The sequence below is a fragment of the Aphelocoma coerulescens genome, chromosome 5, assembly GCF_041296385.1.
Source record: "Aphelocoma coerulescens isolate FSJ_1873_10779 chromosome 5, UR_Acoe_1.0, whole genome shotgun sequence".
Taxonomy (NCBI): domain Eukaryota; kingdom Metazoa; phylum Chordata; class Aves; order Passeriformes; family Corvidae; genus Aphelocoma; species Aphelocoma coerulescens.
Genome location: NC_091019.1, coordinates 26,762,929 through 26,787,192, shown reverse-complemented (window position 1 = coordinate 26,787,192; position 24,264 = coordinate 26,762,929). Strand labels below are relative to the sequence as shown.

At 46.3% G+C, this 24,264-nt stretch overlaps 1 protein-coding gene across 4 annotated transcripts in view; it reads right to left on the bottom strand.

Annotated features, from left to right (window-relative positions):
• The window catches only part of PRDM11 (PR/SET domain 11), a 46,397-nt gene that overhangs the window by 11,499 nt on the left and 10,634 nt on the right, over nt 1-24,264 (bottom strand). For 3 of the 4 annotated variants that reach the window (XM_069017195.1, XM_069017196.1, XM_069017197.1), the window contains exons 2-5: nt 15,861-15,979; nt 15,375-15,478; nt 14,212-14,474; nt 13,242-13,309 (exon numbers count right to left, since the gene is read on the bottom strand). In XM_069017195.1, the coding sequence (XP_068873296.1) occupies nt 13,242-13,309; nt 14,212-14,474; nt 15,375-15,478; nt 15,861-15,979 (554 nt within the window). Of the gene's footprint in view, nt 1-2,491; nt 5,569-7,199; nt 7,613-13,241; nt 13,310-14,211; nt 14,475-15,374; nt 15,479-15,860; nt 15,980-24,264 lie in introns of those variants that run through there. The other variant, XM_069017198.1, reaches the window with a different exon arrangement.

Sequence of the window (24,264 nt, the reverse complement as noted above, 5' to 3'; positions counted from 1 at the left end):
GAAAGAAGAGAGACCTGAAGCAGTGTGGTGGGAAGGTCCTGCAGTAGCACACAGGCTGTTGCTTTTGGGTGTTAGTGATCACTCCTCAAAAGGTGTATTAGGCCTTCAGCCAGCCAGGAGATACACAACCCTTGAGACAGACCAGTGTGCTGTGGTCAGCCTGATGCCCTGCAGTACAGGAGCACAGGAGATACAAGAGGATGCTCTCTCCAGTCCATGAAAAATGTCAGGATGCTTCCTAGCACCAGCTAAGGAGAGACCCAGCTCTGCATCCCACCGTCCACAGCAGAGCAGTGACAGGATCAGGCTGCCCGTGTGAAGATTTACTAACCTAAAGTCACTCTGAGATCCTTAACACAACATACATGACCTGTATGTCCACAGTCAGTGGCACCGAGGAATCCATGGAGCAGTGGCAGGATGGTCGGGTGCATTTCCAGCAAACTGCATTTGACAGTGAGATGTAGAAAATACAACTTCAAATGGGAAGGGGAGACCCTCATTAACTATTCCCACCAGGGCTCACTTTTATTATGAAGTATTTTGTTAAGCATGAGCACGAGCTTTTCCTGTTCACTGCTCTGCTTCTGCCTCTACAGCCCTCCACATTTCTGCCCACGTATCCTTCAGCTCTGCTGCCCAGATCCTGTGGCTCTGGCTGCCTCCTGGAGCAGCAGGGTGCTGGGAGGAGAGTGCAGGCTGGAGGGACATGAGCTGCAGCACTGCTGCAACCCTGCAGCAAATGCTGCCTGGCTGCTCATCCAGCCTCCTGCAGCCACTGGCACTGCCAGTTTCATCAGGAGCCCTCAACAGAGAGTTCTGGCATAATCCAGTCACAAACATGTTTCTTCACAGCTGTGTGCAGCTAGCAAATGGTTTATGCTCCTGGAGAGGAAGCTTTCCCTCTGTGATACTTCCCTGAGGTAAGGTAAATGAAACCACACAAATGAACCAATTTTGAAGCAGCGCTGCCCAGCCCCAGGCTCGAGTTTCCCCGGAGGCACTAAAGACACAGGTTACAAAGGACTGCATAAGCCCCACATTCCAACTGTTGGTCTGAGACACTTAGTGCCTGCACACCACAGCTGAGGGGCAGATGCTTTCCAAGGATGGAGAAAGTCATTCCACAAAAGGGCAGCCAGCTTGGTGAACAAGGGGCACAAACTACCAGATGAGGAGAGACTGCATGATCTGCCTTCACTGACACACATCCCAAGGCCAAAGTGCTCAGAACAATCCAACCCTTCATGCAAAGACTGCAAAGTGCCCGGTCCCTGTCCCAACGCCAAATGCTCCATTTGGACTGAAGCAAGGAGGCTACCTTGGTTTGGACACCCAGGACAGGCATGGTTAGGCTGACCCAAGCACTGCACACTGATGGGCAAGGCCCTGCTTGCAGAGCAGGTTTCCCAGGGGACCATGATCCCCAGAGAAGGAGCAGAGTCATACCGCTCTTGCAGCAGACCCAGACACCCTCAGCTGCACCTGGTCCTGCAGAGAGGCATTGCCACCAGCCACAAATCCATCATTTAGTGTCCTGTCTAGTCCTTGGGACAGGCCAGCCTCCAGAACACCACAGATCCTGACCAGGCTACTCAGGACCAGACATCGCACCAATGGAGACCACTTCTGACCCTCCTGCAGCTACTGGGGCTTGGATCAACCCCACAGCTGTCAGAGGCACAGCTCCTTTCTCTGCAGGACCACCTCTCCCACAGACTCCATAGCTACCAGCAAATAAAAATCGTTTCATTTTTCCTAAGCCACAGCCCACTCAGGACACCTAATTCCCAAGTTTTGGGATGGCCAATTGAGCATGCCCAGAAAAATGTCAAGGTATTTTTTGGCAGCTGGGATCATTCCTCCCCAGGAGGGAAACAGACCCTCTGGTGAGGATCCAGAAGAGACGGTGAAGAGGGAGGAGACCTCTGCAGCTGGCGGGACGCTCAAGCTTCTCCCCTTCTCCTCTCCACTATCCCCCTGGACTTGCCCCATGCCTCCCTGCTGCCCACTCCATTGCTCACCCTCCATCTGGCCTTGGGGGTGCTCTGGTGATGCCCTACCAGGGCAGAGCACTGCAGGGAAAAGGCCACCGGCCTTTCCCAAACCAACATTGGGTACACAGCCAGGGCAGGAGATCCCATGCAAGAGAGCAGCCGCCAGCCCAGGCTGATGCCATGGGATGCCATACACGTAAACCCTGCCTGAGGGCTCTGATGCCAAGTGTCTCCAGGAGACCCATATCTGCGACAGGCGTGTTACCAGCTCAGGCAAAAACTGTAGAGAGAAACAAATGACTCAACAGCAGCTGTGTTAAAAGTGTTATATATTTATTGCATTCTTAACAAAAATACTTTTAAAGAGAGAATTTTTTCAGCATGTACAAGACATGGAGATACTGGGGTTGAGCACAGCAGTTTGCTTTGACACAGACACTTACTTCAACAGCCAGTTAACATGATAGGTGCAGGAAGAAGTATCCTTTGCGAGCCAGTACAGAAAAGCCACTCCACCGAGAGGTCTACACAGGGCAGGAGATACGTCCCCAGATCTGGGCCAATCTGTAATAGTCCACAGAGGAAACTAGGGGAGACATCAGGCAGTTTATAGTAAAAAGTCCTTTCTCCTGACCAGTGCCCAGCCTTTGGGGATTTGCACTGAGGGCTGTGCATCCTGCACCAGGATTCCCTCTCTAAACACATCTGTGTGGGCAAACTGATGGCAGCAATGATGCTAACTCTCTCCAGTGCCCAGCACCTGCAGGAGTCTCCTCCTTTGCAGACCTCAGGGTTCCCAGAAGGGATCCTCCTGAACAACATCAGAGGAGCTAATCTTACCAGTATATCCATGGGAGGACATCAGTAGAGATCAAATATTATAAAAATATAAAACACTATTATTAATGTATAGCAGCAGCACTATATTGACTCAAAAAGCCTTTAACACATATCACCCTTTTTTCAACTCTCTCTGATTCATAAATTAAATCCACTTCTGCCAGATTTCCCAATCTCCCCTTCATCTGAAGAGAGACTGTGATTTTTGCAGAATACAAATGTTTCAACAGAAGTAAAAGGACATCCTCAGGGGAAGGTGAGCAAGTTCTGCCCTGGTCTGGTATCAGCACTGTAAGGAATGTCCCCTGCATGAAACCAGCTGGGTCATTCCTCAGAAAGAAGGCTTTTTTTCTTTGCCAGACCACTACTTCCCTGAGCAATCTTTTACTGCACCACTAAAAATAAATTACTTGAATTAGAATTACAGAACATCTTAGGAAAAAAAAAAAAAAAAAGGAAAAGCATGTCAGGAATTCCTGAATGCCTGACACAGCAGATATACACTGAACTTTTCAGGAAAGAAGCTAATGCACTATACTTTCAAAGGAGAGGCCACACAGATTAACGATGTCCCTTGAAGATCACACAAAACAAGCCACCCTTCTGCTACACCGTGCTGCCTATGTTCAATTCCATGGAAGCTTCTGTAACTTTTTTGCCAAGTCTGTAGCCCAGCCATGGCATGATGATGTACACTCATATTAACTGGAACAGTTTCCTGCAACCAACCTCCAAATACAATAGGACAGCCTGGAGAGCATGGTGTGCTGTGTGGTTAACACCTTGGCCCTTTTCCCTGCTGAAGATTACCATGATAATGGTCCAGCTTTTTCCACAGATGGGGGCAGCATGCGAGATGCAGATGTGCAAATTAAGGAGAAAATAGACATGTTATAAAAGAGCTACCACATATATTATCACCACCTGAGGTGACACTATTAAAGCCTAGTTCCAGAATCAGTGTTGTACATGGGAACCTCACACAGCTCTAGAGCAATTCAAATGTTGCAACACAGTTCTTTCTTGCATCTCTATGGGGAAAGAAAGCAGTACAAAACCAATATGTCTAAGATTTTAACCTATGTAGCTGTGAATTTAGACGGTAAACCCTTTATGATAGGAGAACACAGTACAGATCCCACCATAATACAACTAAGTGCAAAGTAACTGTACTGAAGCTGACAGAATTACAGTGAAACAAAACCAAACTGGCTTGAGGTCAGAAGCAGGCCCTACATCTTTTCTGTGCAGGCTTTCACATTTTGAAGGGGTGGGATGGTTCAAAACTGAAGATTTGACAACACGCAAGAAAATTATATGATACAATTCTCTTTAAATGTTGTCATATGATGAAATAATTGTATTTTAACTGCAACTGTAAAAGTTAAGTAGAGGTTTCAGACTGGAGCAAACAAAGGTTAAACTCTTTAACACAAGTGCATGTGGTACTGCAGGATCCAGGTCTATGCCATAGTAGTCCTTTTCAGCAGTCTAAAACCCTACAGTGCTGAGACCCGTCCTCAGAATTGTGCCTTCTTCCCTTCCCTGCACAAGGTCTGCTTTTACACTCTCCCCAAACCACACCTCCCCAAACCACTCCTCTCCCCAAGTCACAGTAAGCCCCGGAATAGCCCACTATTGCTGAATGAAAGATAAAAGCAACAATCAGTAAGAGTTTTTAGTCATAAGGCTGTATTTCTGCACATACTGCATATACTAACATTCAGGAAGATGATGGGAATGCAGTAGTAGGGTAAATTTGTGAGCTGATTGCAAAGGGATCTCTGTCTCAGTAAATAGTATTTCACAGGCATGGGAAGAGATCAAGATAATGATTTCAATTGCATCTCTTAGTTTATAGAGCATTTAAAGCACAGGGAAGCCAGTGAAAACTCCTAATCTCTATAAACCCAAAGATGTCCTACATTCCAAGCTCTACAGTATTTGTGATTCCTCTTTGCGATTGCAGAGGGCCAGTCCTACAATTAGCTGCCATATTCACACTGCTCTGTCAGCCAGCAAGGGGATGGATGGGTTGGGTCAGCTGCTGACCTTCCCCACAGAATACTGATACACATGGAGAAGCCATCTGAACATGCAGCAGCTCAGAAAGGGGCATCCCTCTTTACTTTATATGACACATACTAAAAAGTATGTTTTCTTTTTCGTGACCTGGTGGCCCGTGCAGGAGTCATCTGTTTTAGAGAGTTTTGGTTGGACTCTGCACTGGGCTCAGGGGGCTGTTCAGAGCAAGCTGCTTGCAGACAGGACCCTGGCATGACACTAGGATCCTGTATCCTATGGAAAGCCTGGACCCCATCACGTATTTCTGCCAGTGTCTGACACATCTGGCCAACCTGGCTGGTGAGGTCAGCCACGCTCTGACTGACAGCATGCATGCTATCTGCCATGTCCCTGTGAATGGCCACCAGCTCCTGGCAGAACTGCCTGAACAGGTCTGTTTGCTGTGCGTGGGAATGGAGAAGCTGGCGATCGAAGCTGGAGAGGGGCGGGCTCCTGGTGCGGGTGTGCGGGGGTCTGCAGGCCGAGGTGGCGCGTGGGGATGGACAGTGCAGTTCCTGCCTTTGGCTGGCAGCTTCCAAGGGCTCTGATGAGGAAGAAGTGCGGAGGAAGGAGGGCCCGGAGAACTGACTGACACCTGCACCAGCCCTCTGCAGCGAAGCGAAGTGATGTTCCTTAGAAGTGCCTGGCATCTCTTCATCTTCATCAGCTTAAACAGAAGAGGAAGCATGAATTATTAATGTGAAATCCCTCTCAACACTGGCTTCTGTTTCAGGATATCTCAAAGAACATAGAAAAAGGCTTTTCCCCTCCCCCCAGTCTGCCAGTTCAGACAAGCCTGTAGTTTCTGACGCATAACTCAACATGCAAGTGCTGCAACGTTAGCACTGGGTGACAGGATTAGCCATAAGAAACCTGAAGAGTGGGTGAACCCAAGCTATTGTGGTATTCTGTACACAGCATTGTCCATTACTAGAATATAAATCCATTTCAGACAGTAGCAATGACTCCTCTTCCCCAAACCCGTAAGTAGCTAGCACAAATATTTTGGAGGGACATAGACTTCTCATGCAAAAATCCTACTCCCCTGTCATTTCTTACATGCTCTGCACTGACAAGAGCAGAGATGTTGCATTTGCTGCTCTCAAAGTGTGTTCTGCAAAGCCACCATGTGGCTTGGCATCACTAAGACAACCAGGCAGTCAGGCATAGCAGCAAGAGGACCCTATGTTAATCAGTGAAATACACTTGATGCAAAATCAAAACTAAAGCAGAATGCCATGGGAAAATTCTCATTAGTCTGATAAATATCTAGTGATGTGCCAGTTCACAGGTACAGGCATGTGAAGAGTAAGAAGAGACAAGGTTTCACCTGGTGCAGCTGTCCACTATTTCCTTGCATAACTTGTACTCTTTTTACCTCTGAAATAGTGCAACTGGCTTCCAAGAGAGATGCAAAGAATGACCAAGTCCCACCTTGTCAGTTCTGGCAGATTTTGTCCTTGCTTTCCCACTAACAACTTCAGATATGAGATCAGACCTAGTGTGGCGGGACAGTGCCACCCATGAGGTATTAGTTGACTCACTCCCCAAGAAGTTACCCCCTCCTTCTCTCCTTTGTACCCCTAAAAGCTCACAAACAAGAAGTTGCACCTCCACAAAGAAAAGTGTCTGTACAGAACCATGGAAAGAACCTGCACAAAGCAGCTTGTGGTTTAGCACTGGAAGGTGTCTGAGAATTGTGATGTAAGAAGATTAACTTTAAAAGCAGGGCAAGCAGTTTCTTTAAAACCAGTGAAGAAGGAGTCATTATTGTCTACCTTTATCACAGCATTTATGCTGATCCTTCAGACCACTACAGAGAAATCATTAGTGGCCCAACCTCAGCAATGAACACCAGTGATCACTGAGACCCCCAAAGCTCTCTTGGAAGTGATCCATTGGTGACTGGCAGATGACTCTCAGTTTGGTAGCATTGCTGTTTTATCAGGGTGAAGATCTCCTAATCTTTTCAAGCACTTTTTCCACAGACTGGAGGCAGTCATACATCAACTACAGATGCTCCCTCACTTGCAGGATTAATTCATACTTATAATCCATTATCTACGCTCGGAAGACAGTATGGAAAAGAACTAGATAAACAGATAGAGATGATCTTAACTTGAAAACAAACCATCTCAGCACTCCACAACCATCAGAGCAGGCTGTCTTGAAACCAATCACAGCAGAAGGACCTGTCTTGACAGGCAACCCAGCATCTCACACAACACACAAGGCTCCTCTGGCGTCACTGAGATATGCAAGCATAAGACAAAGAGGTGTTAAGGCAGTGATACTTACAGCTCGTTGACAGGCTGTCAACCACGTCCAGATCCGCTCTCCGGAAGCCGTGCCTCTGGTGCGATGAATGCAGTGCCGACTCGATGGCTCTCTCATGGGCGGTCAGGACGATGGCCGAGGGCCGCCCCGCGCTGCCGGGGCTGGAGAGGGACCTCTGCATGAATGCCAGTTTGTCCTTGGTCCTTCTCTTCATGTCGTCCCATCTGTGTTTAATGTCTTTCACAGACCTGGGGACCTGGCTGACTGATGTGATCTGCCTGGCTATGCCTTCCCAGATCTTGTCCCTGTCAGCGTGGGATAGACGCATTGTCTCCCTCCCAAACAGCATGGCTTCATTTCGGGTCACCTCAGTGACCAGAATGTCCAGTTCTTCCTTGGAAAACTTGGGCTTCCTCTTTCGTTCAGCCATGTTCCTTGGGTTGAACATCCCACAAAGCATAATTGGGTAAAAGGAAATCAGCGCAAAGCAGTCCCCTGCATCCAACCACATGGCCAGTGCAGTACTGGGGCAGAGGAGTTTGGTGGGATGCAGCTCCCCTGACCCACAGCAACCTCTCAGTTTTCCTCAACTGCACCAGGAAAAGGCAGCCATTTTGTTTTTAAAAGGCAATTTTCAAGCTTAAGAAAAAAAATACCAAGCAACGCTAGTGTGAAGGAACCCTCTCAGCTTTAAAGTTAAAATTTAATTTTACACATCGGCTGATGCCCTGACTTACATATGAGAATTTCAGTTCAGCCTCATATCACTTGCCACAGTTTGTGCACAGAAAAAAGTGTGAGAACTCGCAATCACAGCGGTGAATTAGCTTCTAATGTGACACTGCTCGAGACTTAGAGGAAATTTAGAGGCCTGAAACATATCTTATTGTTCTACCTGGCACAATATGCAATAGAAACTTTCACACCACCCTTTGTGTTACAACTTGCAGGATGTCATAAAGAGGCCACATCAAATTGGATTTTTTTAAGGGTAGGGAGGTTTTGACTAGACTGGTGGACAATTTCTGCAACTTGCTTTCCCTAAGGAAAGATTTTTTCAGCATTGGGGTACTCCACATCCAGCATTTGTCTGCTTCACAGCAAGCTCGTTTCACCCAGAAATGGCTGCCATTTCCCATTGTTCTCAAAAGGAATGAGGCCACCCACTTGTTTTTCCTGGCTAGGCTTTCCGTCACTACCACCGACTTGAGCCTGCACCCAGTTCCAGGTGTTTCAAATGAACAACTGGTAGCCTCAGCCCATTGAGAAGAGGAGGCAGCCATCCTGAGAACAAGCAGTTTAGTCCAAAGGAGGTGTGTGTTAATTTTTCCAGCCACAGTCAAAGAAAACTAGAATAATAAACAAAGCATTAGTCCTAACTACGCTTTTTTATTGGGAAAAAAAAAGGCAGCAGATCTATTCAATAAGGAGAAAACAGACCGTCTGAACCTACAGAAAGGTGCTGACCCTTGCCATTCCAGCTTCTTCTTAGTGCTGCTAACACTTTTTAATCAATCTCACTGACACTGCTGCCTGCCATCAGGGCAAGCGTCAGTTCGGTTAAAGCTGGAAAACCAGTAGGAGAAGCTGCTCAAATCCAGGCCACATCAGGGACAGCTGGGACCTAAGTGCACAGATGCATTTCATGGGAACAAACATAAATGAATGCTTGAGATACTGTCTTGGTGGAGCTTCATTTACAGAGGGAAAGAAGGAGTGTTTAGAGAAGATGATAATGAAAGGATGGAGAGCCAGCAAAGCACCTGCTACTCTGAACCTCAAAAAACCCCAACAAAAAACCTTACCAAACTTAAAAGGAAAAAGGAGTTCTCCCAGCTGAACACAACAAGAAGGGAGAAGGCTACACAAAACATTGAGCAAGGGAACATTTACAGTTTGACTTTTATCACATTCAGCAAAACTGGGCTAGGTGTAGACCCTCGTCAGGTACGCATGACTACACAGTATCATCAGTGCCTCCATGAGGTGGCAACAAAACTCTGCTGACAAGCTGCTCTGGTGAAAGGGAGTAACAGTATTCTGCAAAATGGCCCTGGGTAGGGGTGAGTTTGCAGAACAGACAGCTCTCTCTGGAGCTGCAGGGTCACAATAACTGGCACCTCCTCCTCTCTGCTGAACTCACAGCTGCTGTCACCAGCAAAGCTGCACTGATGGGGAATTAGAACCCTTTTTGCTCTTCCCAGACAGGATATCCCATCAAGTGCACTTAGGACAGCTTATGGTAGGCCTGGATATTCAGATTTCAGTGTTTCCACTCATTTGCTCCAGTACAACTTGGGTCAAAACAATCTAACTTCATATTCCAATAGCAAACTTGCCACACATTGAGTAATGAGCTCTGGCCAGTTTTAATCACAAATTCAATTAATGTTAGGCTCCTAGCAGGCACATTAACCTCCTCCTTATAAAAATGCAGACAGTATTACTATCAGAGGGATCTTTTTCTCCTCTAGCATGCAGTACGTCCCTAAAGGCAGTCACTGATATTTACAAGTACCTCTCTGGTGATGCCATGAGGGTTTTAGCAAGCTCCAGAGCAGCCCCAGCTGTGAGGTTGTGAATTCACACCTCAGCCCAGGTCAATCTGAAAGTGCAAGACATATTGAACAGTGGGCACTTAATGATCACCCCACAAAAATATCAATCAATTCCACTTTTCTTGGCCTCTAAGAAACAAGCATGTAATTTCTCCCAGGGCTTTGCAGTAGTTTTTGTGGGTTTTTTTTGTTTTTTTTTTCCCAAGGATCACAGCCCCACAGTACTTTAGGATCCCTCAACTCTGCATAAATTTGACTCTCTAATCGATAAGAACATTTGTTCCACTTGCTGCAAGGTAGCAGAAATCAGTTTATGAAGTTCAACAAAATGACATCCATAGGCTGGTGGCTTTTACTCACCCTGAACACAAGGGCAGTCACAGTAACCCTGACTGTTTTTAAAATGCTTATTTTTAAAAGGTCCTGTAAAATTGAAACAGCAGTTCAGTCCTGAAAAGATTTACTAGTCAAAAGCTGGTCCTGCTTTAAGCAGGCTGTTGGAACACTTGACCAGAGCCCCCTTCCAAGCTCTACTGTTGTATGAAAATCAAATCAGAGACACCTCCATTATAAGGAGCTACAGGAAGATTTACAGGACAGTCTGGCTCCCCATGACCTCTGTTACTATGCTTGGAGAGGAAAGGGGGCAGAAAGGAAGGCAAAGGAGAAAGAAGTGAGAAAGTCTCGCTGCAGCCTTTTCACATTGGCTAAGGCAAAGGATGAATTTAAACTGTGCCAAAATCCTAAGAATTCAGGTACTCCCATGTAAGAAGGGCTACAGACTATAAATGCTCAAAATAGCCTGGAAACCCCAAACACGAAGCACTACACTCCAACAGTTCAGTTAGGCACCACCAGTTTGGTGGTATGGTCTATCCTACATCTCGTTCTGGGCCAAGTGATACATACACAGAAGGATTGACTTTCCTGAACTTTCTGAATTACTTTCACTTTTTGGTCAGATCCATTATTTTTAGAGGACACTAACAACTGAGTAAGAGAATTCCCTCAGAAGTAACCAGGAAAATGGATGGTTCTCTGCAACCCTTCAGAAGCCTCAAGAACTGCCATCAGCAGCAATTTACTGTTTGTGTCCAAGAAAGCACTGGTTTCACTTGAGGTTTGCTGCAATCCATGGTAATCAGACCCCAGAAAAATAAAAACAGAGGAAGATGTTTGCACATGTTGAAGTCAGGGAGTTTCGTAAGTATTGCAAGCAGCAGCACTTTACTCTGGACAGAGAAGAAGGGTGCATTACCCTTGTGCCAGCAGCCAGCTTAGAAGAACATGCTCCCAAGCATCAGGACTTTGTCTTGACTGACTGACTGATGAGGGAAAGGGCAAGAGGATGTTACCATTGCCATGCCATCTGCTGCACTTCCTCCTCCTTCCTCCCTGTCATCCACTGCCTTGGGTAAACAGGCACTTGAAATTAAACCAGCAAGTGCTGCAGTACACGTATTGTCCTCAGGCAACATGAAAATGGACTCAGATGTGGTATTCGAACAACAAAAACAATAGCCAGATCTACAGGAAGAGAGAGGAATCAGCCCAAGCTGCCCTCCCTGTGCCATACCCACCTACCCAGAAGGTGAGTAGATCTGCTTTGCAAAGTACACCATCTGTGAGTGATAGCAAAGAGCACCATCTGAAAAACAAAAAGAGCGCTGTCTACAGCGTCCTGGAAGTCAAGCGTGGTTTGTGTGTGTAATCTCAGTGTCGGGTGATGTTCTAGCACAGAATACTGAGTACACCTCAGTCTGAAAGATGCTAACAAAACCAAAGCTTTTTGAGGACCTCTACTGCCACTTGAACTGTCAGTCAGACTCTACATAATACTACTGGTTAGAAACTCTTTTCAAGAGTAAGATCAGGAAGGTCAGTAAGACTGGTATAGCCTGCACAGGCCCTTTGATACAGCCTGCACAGGCCCTTTGATACACCCTTCCCATGAAGGGTTGCAAACATCCCCTTTCCACAAAGCCACAGCCCCTGTGCCTTTCAAGGCTGTACAGAATGGCCCAGATCACACTCATACTGAGACTGAACCATGGCAAATACAAGTTTAGGCAAGAACATCCTGTTCTTTTGTGTTAGGATCATGAGTAGTGCCCATTTAAATTCAGACATCAAGCTTATGTTCACAGCAGTAGGAAGAAGAGCTCATCATAGAATTTTTGCTTCCCAAGACTGTGTTTTGCCCCAGTTTCACTGGCATGCAGATCACAAAGATCCAGGCCTATGTAGAAAATCCTCACTCTGATTTTTGAACTTTGCATTCTTTACTTCTGGAGATATACATATATATATATATCTGCCTACCTATCTCTTCACTGTACCACTGCTTCTTTTTGAAGTGATGACTCCAGCCTCAGCCCAGGCCTAGTATTTTATCTCATCCAGTAGTGAACAACTGTAACAGCTGGAAACCTTACGTAAAAATTAAATCCTTTGCTGAACTTTATGAACATAAACATCGGAACGGCTGCTATCCATGTGAAGACTGAAACAGCCAAAGGTGTTGCAACCAGATATGACCAGTTAGGTCAATCTTGCATTTACCTGTACTTCATGCTTTTTTTTCCCCTTAATGAGTGACAACTGAAAATCCTAGACATCCAGGCCAACAAACCAGATAATCCCACTCTGCTTTACTCTTGTAGCAGATGCATTCTTGACAATAACCTGCTTCCAAAATTCACTGTGGAAGCAGGACTGGTCTGACGGGCCTCACTGTGCAGCAATGCCCCGTTCTGGCAACTCGTACACGTATGAGGCCTCAGTGACCTACGTTTTGCAGATATACAGCAATACCTGAAACACTGCACCATGGTCACACACGGTCCCCTCCTGCTGCAGTTCCCAAACCCAGAGCTTGCAGCTCCCGAGGCCAGCCGCACTGCCGGCTGCTCTGCCGAGGCGCGGGGCCGGCAGAGGGAGCGCAAGCACACGCGTCAGCTCTGCCTTCAGTCGCCCAGCTCGCCCTCCTCCTCGCACAGGACAGCTGACACTGCCAAACCACAGCCAGCACGGACAGCTGGTTCAAATGAAGCCCAGAAAGAAAACAAAAAAAAGGCACCTCTTTTAGTATCTGTCAAATGAGTAGGGACAAAACCCCAAAGAGAATCAAATGTTACCTTGGGGGTAATGCAAAGCATTTAGCAAATATTTGAACATAACATAAAAATAAAGAATAAAAAAATGGAATGAGAACTGTCAGTGCTTGTAAGTGGATGAATAGGATCATCTTTAACATTTATCCTCATTCCAGGAAATAGCCATCCTCCATATACACATCCTTGCCTTATTTTAGACCCTTTCTTTGAATCTGATACCAAAACCACTCATCACAATAAACACTGGAAGAGCACAAGTACACCATTTGCAAAATGGGTGGCAACATTTTGGTTCGGTTTTCCAACACACAAAATAATAAGGAGTATTTGATGGCCTCTCTCTGGAACACAGAGCCCCAAAAGGGAAGGCAGAAGAGAACTGGACTCACCTCATCCAGTTTGCTTTGGTTTCATCTGTTCCATCAATGGATTTGTAGCGGTTGTTCTTATCAACAATCTGTGGGACAAGAGAATGGATGCAGCATGTCAACCAGCTGGTCCAGGCAGGAGAAGGTCTATGAATCTCAAATCACTGCTTCAGTTCTAGCCTTAAGTCATGGTGTGAAACTCTATGTTGTGAATCTCAGCTCTCCCGGTATTACAGGCTGCTGACCTGGGTGAGTGTGCAGGGGCTACTCTGAACTGACTGAGAGGCATTTTTCTATGTACAAATACCTGTAACAGAACTGTGGATGGAGCTGACAAAATCATTAACAATCCTGGGATATAAAAGATTAACTTCCCTTTTGAGACAGGGCTGAGACACACATTTATCTTACACAAAAGTGTGAGGAGCATTTCATATCAGCACCTGTCAATTTTTTCCCCAATCATAACTCAAGTCCCACATTGCAGTTCTCATAATCATTAACATCTTTTGATCCAGTGATGTCTCTATCTCATACGCTAACCAAGTCCTGTAGTATGAGGGGAAAAAAGTTTTGGTGCTGGAATCTGCACGTAGATCAGTTCCTGATGGACTGGATCTCTTTTCCGGCCTCTTGGCCACCCCCTCTGCTCTATTGTTTTATGAAAATCAAATCAGAGACACCTCCATCATAAGGAGATACAGGAAGATTTACAGGACAGTCAGGCTCCCCCCGACCTCTGTCACTATGCTTGGAGAGGAGTTACTAGGCTGGGAGGGAGTGCTAGAGGCCCATGAGAGAGCTCTGCAATCTCTAGATCATCTATCTATACCCTTAACCTGCTGTTATTTATGGCAGGTCAATGCTGACGTAGTGCCCACGTGGCCAGCAGAAGACCTTTAGAGAAGGGGGAAGATGGCTAAGGTTTGGCTCCACAAGCTCTGAGCTGCATGGCTGAGGTGTCACTTAGTTGGGGAACCTTGTCACTCACCAGCCATGAGAAGAATCCTGCAGACCTGTCCTGGCTAGAGATCTGTCCCTCATACGGCCCAAAGATGTGACCTTTGGGGATCACCTCGTTCATACAGCGCACGTCGTTCTCCCCACTGGGCTCTTTAACCACCTCCATTCCGGGCGGGATGGTCAGCGCTGCCCGGTCAGGAATGCCAACGGGCACTGGAGTGTCAGACACAAACACTGGGGGGCCATGGTTCGGACACTCATCCACAAAGTACTCCTGGCAGGACTCACAGACTGCAGATGAGAAGGAAACAGGGGTTAGGTCTGGCAGACATGATGCACATGATGTACAGGCTTGGGCAGTGCACAGGATGCACAGCACTCAGGACTCAGCTCCCTGTCCTTCCCCTGGCCCAGCTGAGCCCCTTCCCCAAACTCCGGCCTACACACAGAGAGGCTTCACTGGCTGCTCCCTTGTTCTGCCATGCCTCTCAACAAGGGCTCTGCCCCAACCAACACCTGCACCTGCATGAGCCCTGGTGCCCTGCATGTATCTGCCACTGATGGCTGAACACACATGGAAAGGCCCTGTCACTGCCTGCAGAGACAGAGGCTGAGGGCTCCCTGCACATCCCTGGTTAGCAGCAAGTCCTCCAGCCAAAAGGTTTGATTCCGCACACACCAGAGGGGAGCTAAAACAAACATCTCTGAAAACAAATACCCTCATCATATAGCCTTCATTCTGTGCTTGGGAGAGAGACAGCATCCCAGATACCTGTCCTGTGTCCAGACAGGGACGCAGGTCTACCAGTTGGTAATTCATAGGTATGCCAACATAAATGGTACCAGTTTTCTTTCCAGAATATGAGGGAAAGAGTTTTCATCTGCTCAAAGCTCCCTTGGCAGTTTCTGAATTCAAGTCTTTGGGTTTTCCAGACTCTCAGGGTTTTCCGATGTGTGTTTTCATGTTCCCAGCTTGCTTTCCCCCTACCTCCCTACTTCTGCCTAGTCCCTACATGGACAAGCTGCTTTTGTGCAACAATTTCCCTACCAACCATGCCAGTCTTTTCAGGTAAGAATGCAAATTTGTCCCTGGCTTTTTTTTCCCCCTGCTTCCTGCCCCAAACTGACAGCAGAAGACCAAAGTCTACACAAGCAGCAGTGGTGCTTTTCCCTCACTCACAAGACACTTACACCAGAAATCCACTTGTTGAAAGCTCTTGGTCATGATTACATCCCGTTTCCCTTTCAGTTTCTTGGGTTCCATCTCCATGGACTGCGGGTCAGGCCTTCCAGAGCTGAGCAGGGAACAACAGAAGGATGATGTTAACCTAGCAAGATGCTGGGACTGCACACAGAGAGAAGCTGAAGCAATGGGGCCTGACCAACTCCTTTAGTCCCACAGCTGTAGCAGAGAAATAACTAAATTTGCCACCCAACCTGCCAAAAGCTGGTACCTCAGATCCTTAAGGCTAAAGCCCACAGCAGGTAATGGCTTCAGCTAGAGTAGGTGCACATGAGTAGGTGACCACCCCTGTCAAACACCCCAAGGCAGGCCTCACAAGGAAGGCCTTTAATAACTTCAAAAATCTCAAGTATATTCCTCAAAACCACCTTTAAGCTGGGAGGGAGGTGGAGAGAAGGGGTTAGAGTACATCAGAACGAAGCTTAGCCACATACCAAGGCTGTCCATACTCCTGGTCCCGGTGTGGAGAGCAGGCCTCTGTTTTTATCGTTACCATCTCCCCTAAGGAAGCCTGGGTCTGGATCAAACAGTCCTTCAAGTTCTCACTCATGTTCTGAAAAAGAATGAAGGAAGGGAGGAGAAATATGAGTGGCTGAGAAATGACAACCTTGCTCCCCCAGGAACCACAGTTTTCCCCCCAGGCTGGGATGTAGGCAGCAGATCAGGCTCCCTTCCGGCACCAAGAGTCGCCATCACACACCAGAGCATCCACGTGCGCACATAGGTGGAAACCCGTTCCTGCACTGGGGAGGGAAGAGCAGTTCAGCTGCAGGTCAGGTGAAGAGTGTGAGACACCACAGAGCAACCTGAGGCATAGAGAATCTGAAGTATGTTTCACAGAGCCCATTAAAAACACACATGGGATTTAAGACTGATGGGTGTGATATGTCATGGGAACATAGAGCACCACTACCTCAGAGCAGGTCTTTGAAGGACAAGAAAGAGGAATGCAGATTGGGGCATTGAACCAGGATCTGCCTACGAACATAACATATGCCATGTGGGAACAGACTATAGTGTACTACACCCCTGCAGATGGAGCTTTCTGTGTGCTCTGGACACCTCTGACAAACAGATAAGTGCCTACAGCGCCCTTTGGGACTCCACCAAGATTGCACAAATCATGCTCTCAATCTTCCTGTCCTTTGCAGCAGCCAGAGCTGAGCCGCCACCACCACCCTTCTGGCACGCAAGGCTGCTGTAGTGAAAATGCCTCTCCCTCTGCTCAACACAAGAGCCAGGAGGCACTTCATAGAATCACAGAATCATCTATCATTTAATGATGTTTAAAGACAGCAAGCTTCACAACAGTAACACTTCCCTCCCTCTCCCATCATGGGGTGGTGCTGAAGAGAAAATATAGATAAGTCAAGTGATAATAATTTGGAGTTGGTTTAATTTAGATTTTTGGAAGGGCCACTGAGCTTAAGAGCATCCCAGCTTGAGAAAAGGAATAAATTAGAGTGCTACTCATCTCTTCATTGCATTCATCTTAAGACTTCCTGCAAGGCACACAAACTGTCTGCTCTTGGGCACCACACCGGATCAGACAGATTGCACAGCTGCTCCCCCCAAATCCCCTGTGATAGCCCCTTCCATGTCCACTGCCCAATGACATGCTCTGTTATGCTGCATACTTGCAGTGCTGACAAAGGGGCCTCTGCAGCTGATCTTCTGTCAGGAAGACTGGTGGAAGAGCCCATCCCCATCATGACTGGGCTCAGGGCATTCCTAAATTCATGTTCTAATGTCACAAACCCTGAAGACAGGAATTTTCTTATTCCACACACACTTGTATGGGCCTGAACACCATGGAAGTCTGGTCTGCATTTCTGCCCTATTTACAGCAAGAAAGAATGTCATTCCCAACCTGACTGGCTCCTCTTTGTGCCAGGGGACAAATGATTCGTTTTTCCGATCCGACTTCTCACATGCCAATGTGCAGCCTGAAAGACGTTTATCAAGCCTGTATCAAGGAGTGTTACTTAATACTCATATAGTGGTCTGAAAGCAAAGCCTCAGTGTAAGCACAACTAGACACATGCAAACACATGCACTTTCAAGCCTTTACAGGATGTCCAAAACAAGACACATTTTCTTTCAGAATTGACACCGCCATTCAGAAGGAAAGCAATAATAATGCCAAAGAAGGGCTCATTATTTTGGCAGGCTGAGTCCCTTGTCTGCACTCCCTGGAGCAAGAGGAAAGCTCTCCAGTCCTGTACCCATGCACCAGCCAGTGCTGCAATCTAGGCCTACCTGCCCTTCTCAAAGAAAAAGTCTTTTCTGCAAAGTCTGCAGTACAGCAGCTGAAGAAGGAGAAAGCTTGGGGAGTGGGAAAATGTTAAAAGACACAAAGAGGTAGGTGCTGTCCCAGAGCTGGTTAGCTGTGGGGCCTGCACTGTCACAGGAAAGGTGGATGCTGGCTGTGGGGCAGATGCTCTCAGTCAGAATAACCACCTGTTTTGGAAGCCTGGCAGACAGGACATCTGGAGTTAGAACACTCATATCCCCCAATCATTCAGCAGAGAGATGCATACATTTGTCTCTGCAGATAAAATGACTTTTCCTTTCCCACTCTTGCCCCATGGAGACTTACAGAGTGAGAGAAACCCTGCGATGACACAGTGTGACCTCCTGCCAAGGAAGGTCACCGTGCTTCCTTCAGTTCTGGTTAAACTACTGCATAGCTCCAAACAAAGGCAGAATAAAAAAAAAGAAACACTGTGTTTATTTTATACGTGAAGCTCTTGTGTTTTACTGTGTAGCACATTTTGCAGCCCTCCCCTGTCTTGGTCCTCCCTGAACTCTCTCCAACTTATCAGCAACATTCCTGTGCAGCACGCTGGCGCTGGCAGGAGCAGCACCTTGCACTGAGATAACACCCTCCCTGCCGTGGCTCAGGATTACCATGTTTGTGTCCAGGTGCTGCACTTACTTTCTGGCCATTGTGCCCAGCTGGGGCTCTGTTTTCAGCTGGGGTTCTATTTGCAGTGAACCACCACACATGCTACCAACCCTCCCACCTGCTCTGAGAGTAAGTGATTGCTTTAAGCCTGTCACACAACTCCTTGTTGTCTCACCTGGCACACACGCAACCCCAAGTTCATCACTAACTTGCCTCTTTTCACCCAGATTCTATGTTGCCCACAAACGCAATCCAAATTAACTTTGTGCTTTTTTTTCCCAGGACATCCGCAATCTTAGAATCAAGAGAACCATTTAGGCTGCAAATGACCTTTAAGATCATTGTGTCCAATGCAAATCTAGCTCTGCCAAGTTCACCACTAAATCATTTAGGCTGGAAATGACCTCCAAAATCATCAAGTCCAACCATAAACTTAGCATTGTCAAGTCCACCACTAAACCATATCACTAAGTGCCATAGCAACATGTCTTTTAAATACCTTCCAGGGTTGGGGACTCAGCTACTTTCCTGGGCAATTTGTTCTAATGTTTGGTAACTCTTTTGTAATATTCAATCTAAACTTCGCCTGGTGCAACTTGAAGGCATTTCCTCTCATCCTATCACTTGTTAATAGGGAGAAGAGACCAATTTCTGCCTCTTGATTAGCACTGAGCCAAAAAATAATTCCCAGCTGAGACTACTACACTGACAGCAATGGGGCTCCTTTTGTTGCAACACTGTGACCTTTTATTTAGTCAGGTTTTCCTTTATGCATCGAATCACAGAACGGCTTAGGTTTGAGGGGACCTTAAAGTTCATCTAGTTCCAATCCCACTGCAGAGAGAGCTTCCACTAGATCACGCTGCTCAAAGTACTATCCAATTTGGCCTTGAACATTTCCAGGGATGGAGCAGGCATAGCTTCTCTGGACATGTCCCAGTGCCACACCACCCTCACAGTAAAGAAATTTTTCCTAATATCTAATCTAAATCTACCCTCTTTCAGTTTAAAGCCAGTCCCCACTGTCCTATTGCCACAGGCCCAGCTAAAAAGTCTGTCCCCAGCTATCTCATAAGCTCCCTTCAAGTACTGAAAGGCAGCAATCAGGTCTCCCTGAAGGCCTCTCTTGTCCAGGCTGAACAATTCCAAATCTCTCAGCCTGTCTTCACAGGAGAGGTACTCCAGCCCTCTGATCATCTTCACTGCCCTCCCTCCTCTGGACTCGCTCCAACAGTGCGTGTGTGACACACTGAATCATCCCATCTATTTATTCCCATGACTTGTTGCACAACTTCAGTGCATTAAACACGCTAGACTTACCAACAGTTTTACCTTTATCAAGTAAGATTGTAGCAACACCAGAAAATCATACTATGTTAGAAAAGAACAATTTAAAAAAACCTGTACAGGCTGATTATTACAATTAATATCCCATTCAATCAGGACCAATCCAATCCATATCAGCTACTACGTTATTTTACTGGAAGCAAACATCAGACCACGGGTAGACTAGTTTAATTTGCCCAGTTAAACTTGAAATTGGCCTACTCACTTATCAGTAATACACATCTTTTTAAGTCTAACTCATTATGCATACTTTTTTTTAAAAATTATTTTTAAATTAGCATTTATGGCCCAGAGAGCACTGCTCAGTCAGGCTTTTTAAAATCCCTGGATGCAAGTTAGCCAGAACAGCAAACTTTAAAATGTATTGCTGTAGTAGCTGCTATTTGGTAATTTCCCAAGCTACTGCTACAACAGAGAGCATTACAGTGCTGCTGTAACTGGTACCATCTTCTAGCTTTTCTTCCAGAAAAGGAACATATGACATTTCTCCAATTCCAGACCTCAGCAGATGACTGTGCTTTTAGAACTCTTTTAGTTTCTGACATATTCAAAGTGGTGTTTAATTTTTCGTAATTTCACTGCTCATTAGTTTTTCTTTCTTGCCATTTCTCCTCCCCCTTTAGCTTTCCACAGCTACAAGAGTCTAGTTCACATTCTGGAGTTTTCACTCCCTCCCCTTCATTGTTTTGGGGTTTTCTTGGCAATTTTCATAATTGTGTTTGTTCTAGCACCTAAATATGAAGAGCCTCTGAAGATTTCAGAAGATGTGGAGAAGCACCATGTAAGGATAAGCAGAGCAGGCTCCTTGGTAACTGCTGAGGGTATTCCCAGGGGGTAGCTGGCCCACCAGGACATTCAGCCCTCCCTGTACTCAGTGGGCACACAGCCTACTGCAACGTCCTAGCATCACATCAGCAAGGACAATCCCTCGGTGAGAGGGATGCTGTGATGATCCAGGTGCTGTTTGCACACAACATCAAGCACTTTGAACAGCAAAGGCAATTGTGCACAGTGGTCCTCAGCAAAACCAGGACACCAGCATGACTGCTACAAATCCCAAGAGGCATGCCTGGAACATCCCCGTGTTCACAGCAGTGCCACATAATCTCTCCTGTTTTCTTTGCAAAGTAGGCAAGGACCTGTCACATTTCTGCATGACACATGTTAAGATCTCCAGTGGCTTTGCCATATTGCTCAAAATCAGGGAAGTAGAAAACACTAGAACATCTGAGCTATTAATCTCTAATGCAGGAAAAAACCTCCAAATGGGGTTAAGCATGAACAAACCTGTGGATTCCTGTCCTCAAGCATGCTGCCTTTATCACTGCCCCTCTTGTAGTTATTAGTTAACAGTCACAGACCCTTATCTGCATGGATCAGCCTCCAAAACAGAGCTTTAATTTTACATTTTACTGGCAGGTTTCCCAGACTGGGACATTCTTTCATGTGAAACAGCCATATAGGAATCCATCCCCTCCTCAGCACACAGCTCCTTCACTCAGCTTCTCGCTGCTGCCCTTCTGGAGGTCATCCCCTCTTCTTTTAAGGCAGATCTTGCTTAGCTTGTACCATGTTTTAAAGTGCAGGCCCATGGTGAAAGATGGGCATAAGTTCATATGCTGTTTCCACAGTTGCATATTAATATCAGAAATAGTAATCCAGAACAGTCAGCTACTGACAAGCAGACAACAGGGAATAAAGCGCAGAATTCAAGGCGCTGAGCTCCCCCCCATACAGCCATGGAAGACCCAGGCTGACCACTCTCCCTGAGGTGAATGCACTTACCAAGGTCCTCGGCCATACCAACCACTTCAGGTCACTTTATGAAGTACCAGCTGGCTATGCAGCTCATGCTTGCAGCCAGTGCAAACTCCGAAAGAGCAAAGATCCCACAAAGTAACAGGGAGGACCAGTTTGCTCAGAGGAGGACCACTGTCCACAGCCAGATATAAGCCAATGCACCACTGGAAAAATTCCTTTGCCTACACAGTTGCCACAGCACTTTCCCCACAAAAGTACAACATTTCTGGGAGTGAAGCTGTCCTCCACCCGGGGTGCAGCGGAGCAGCATCCTCGCGCAGCAAAGGCGAGTGGCAGCAGGGCAAGACCCTGTGACCTGCCTCACAGCCTGCTGTGAGGCTCAGGCTCTTCTCTGATGGCCACAGAGCAAGGCTGAATGCAGCCAGCACACCTGGCAACAAGCTGAAGCAGTCACAAATTCAAACTCAATTAGTGAGAATTATAGGTCATGCATGAGGCAGGATTTGAGCAGCCATGGGCTGTGACTAGGACTTGTTTAACTCACTGTCAATTACCCCACTACACTGAGGAGCCATAAATCCACCAGAAGTATGAAATACTTTTTTTGAGTTTCAAATTCTAAAAACACTGAAGAAGGTCAGGACTACAAGAAAGATACCTGGAAACACCACCAGTTTTTCTGCAGCTTCCTGAAGAAGCCTGGAGAGCAAGCTTTAAAACCACAAGACTTCAACCTATTTTACAGCAGAGAGGGCTGAGAGTTCCCACTGGTTTTAACCTGCCCAAGACCAGCAACTGACATGACAAACAGGATGGGGCACCACAACACCAAATTCCCACTGCCATCCTGACCACAGACAAGTTCGGAACAGGGAAATTCCAGTTTGCCAACCTGGAACTCCTCCTGTAATCTCAAATGGATGCGAGATTCACGCTGTCACTCTTACACGGTTCATTGGCAAAACATGTTATCAAAACCCCCCATGATCTGCTTCATGACAGACGTGTTTCAGAGGGAGAAGAAGACAGAAAACCTCTGAAACAACTCCTGAACCAGTCTTAAGTTTGTTTTATGATGGCTTCTAGAGAAGATGCTCTACAAGATTTGTCACAAAATTCCGTATTACGGTCAGTTGGGAGCATTTGCCCTTTGTTGATCTCACAGTAGGAAGAGGATCCACGTGCTGGTCCATGTGCTGTTATGGATCAGCACGAGCCTATTCAAAGCAGGTATTACATGATACAACTTCTAAGTTAAGTGTTGAGTAAGGACTCAAACAAGCAGGATGCTGACAACGTAAAGCTCCCATGCAGCCTAAAAGCTTCTGGAACAGTGCAACATGCCACAGGCAGGTACTTACTGCAGCTGAAAGGATTAGGTAAGTGGCTTGCATTTTTAAAATACATGGAAATGTCTCATTTTTGCTGTACTCAGCTCCCTGCATTGATCTCGCAGGTTCACAGTTTAAGGGTAGAAATGAGAATCAGGACAATCTGACTGACACCCTGTACATCCCACTCCTTTACTTTTAGCCTATAAACAGGACAAAAACTCCATCTGAGATTGGCATGAGAAGAGAAGCCAACATTTCATGAGTTCATCTCAGTTGTTAATCCCCATCATAGACAAGTCATGTGTGACTCTCTCTAGTTCTGGGCACCAGGCAGCAGTTCTTTCAAAAGGCCCTGGAACCCGATGGGAAAGGCTGAAATACCCGGCATGCTGGAACACTGCTTTGAGCAACTGGAAAGAACTGCTTCCCAGGTTAATGGCTGTAATAAACCTCACCATCTTTGGTCAGAACTGCCAGTGGCCCTTCTTTGCCTTTGGCTTCAACATAAATATATACTTACATTTATAAAGTTAAAACAAACATACACAAAAACCCAGTACTAAAGCTAGATGTTATTTCACCATTTTTCTCCCTAAGGACAGAATAGGAGTACAACTAAGTGGCAGCTGTAAGCCTTCTTCCTTAAGGCACTTCTGAAAGGTGTTTGGATTGCAATAGTGATAAGCACTGAATAAAACCACATACATAGCAGTGCCTTGGCTATGCACCCATGCAGTATCTTTTTAGCTTTCCAACAATTTTCATCATTCTTCTGTGTAACTCATCCAATTTTCTCGACCATTACTTCAAGATGCTGGCACGAGAAAGCCACACTGATGTAAGACTGAGTCTGAAGTAAATATAAGGTTTATAGACATAAAACAACCTCCTCACCCTGATTCATTACCACCCTGTTTGTGTCTAAAATCATGGTTGTCTTTTCCAGCTAGAACCTGGCACAGGAAGCTCCCCAGAGCCGCCTGCCCATTCTGACCCCCATGTTCTCACACAGGACTGCTCAGGACACAAGCCTGCCTTCACAGGTCACGTTCAGGACATGCCTTTCCAGGTTCATAAATCTCCACTTGTCTGCATGAAAATGATTTGGTTTCAATAACCTCATTTACCTAACAAACTGCATTACACCGTCCTGCCCCTATCAACAGCTACAATTCACCAAACATGTTTCATCTACACATTTTGCCAGTGATGAGTCATGTCTTCTTCTGCATCACTGAGTAAGTGTCAGGCAGATCTGGCTTCTCCCTTCCCCTTATCTGAAGAGAAGGGTCATCAAGTCTACTTCTTTGAAAACATAGCTCCACATATCATGTTGCAGAGACTCTTCTGTAAAATGATCAAGCTATAGCTTAAAATAGCTGGATTATTTACTCCCCTCATCTAAGGTGGCAATGCCAGAACTGTGATCTTTTGATGCTGAAAAGGTATTTTCTAAGTTCATCTTGAAGTTAATCCTCAACCAGTTGA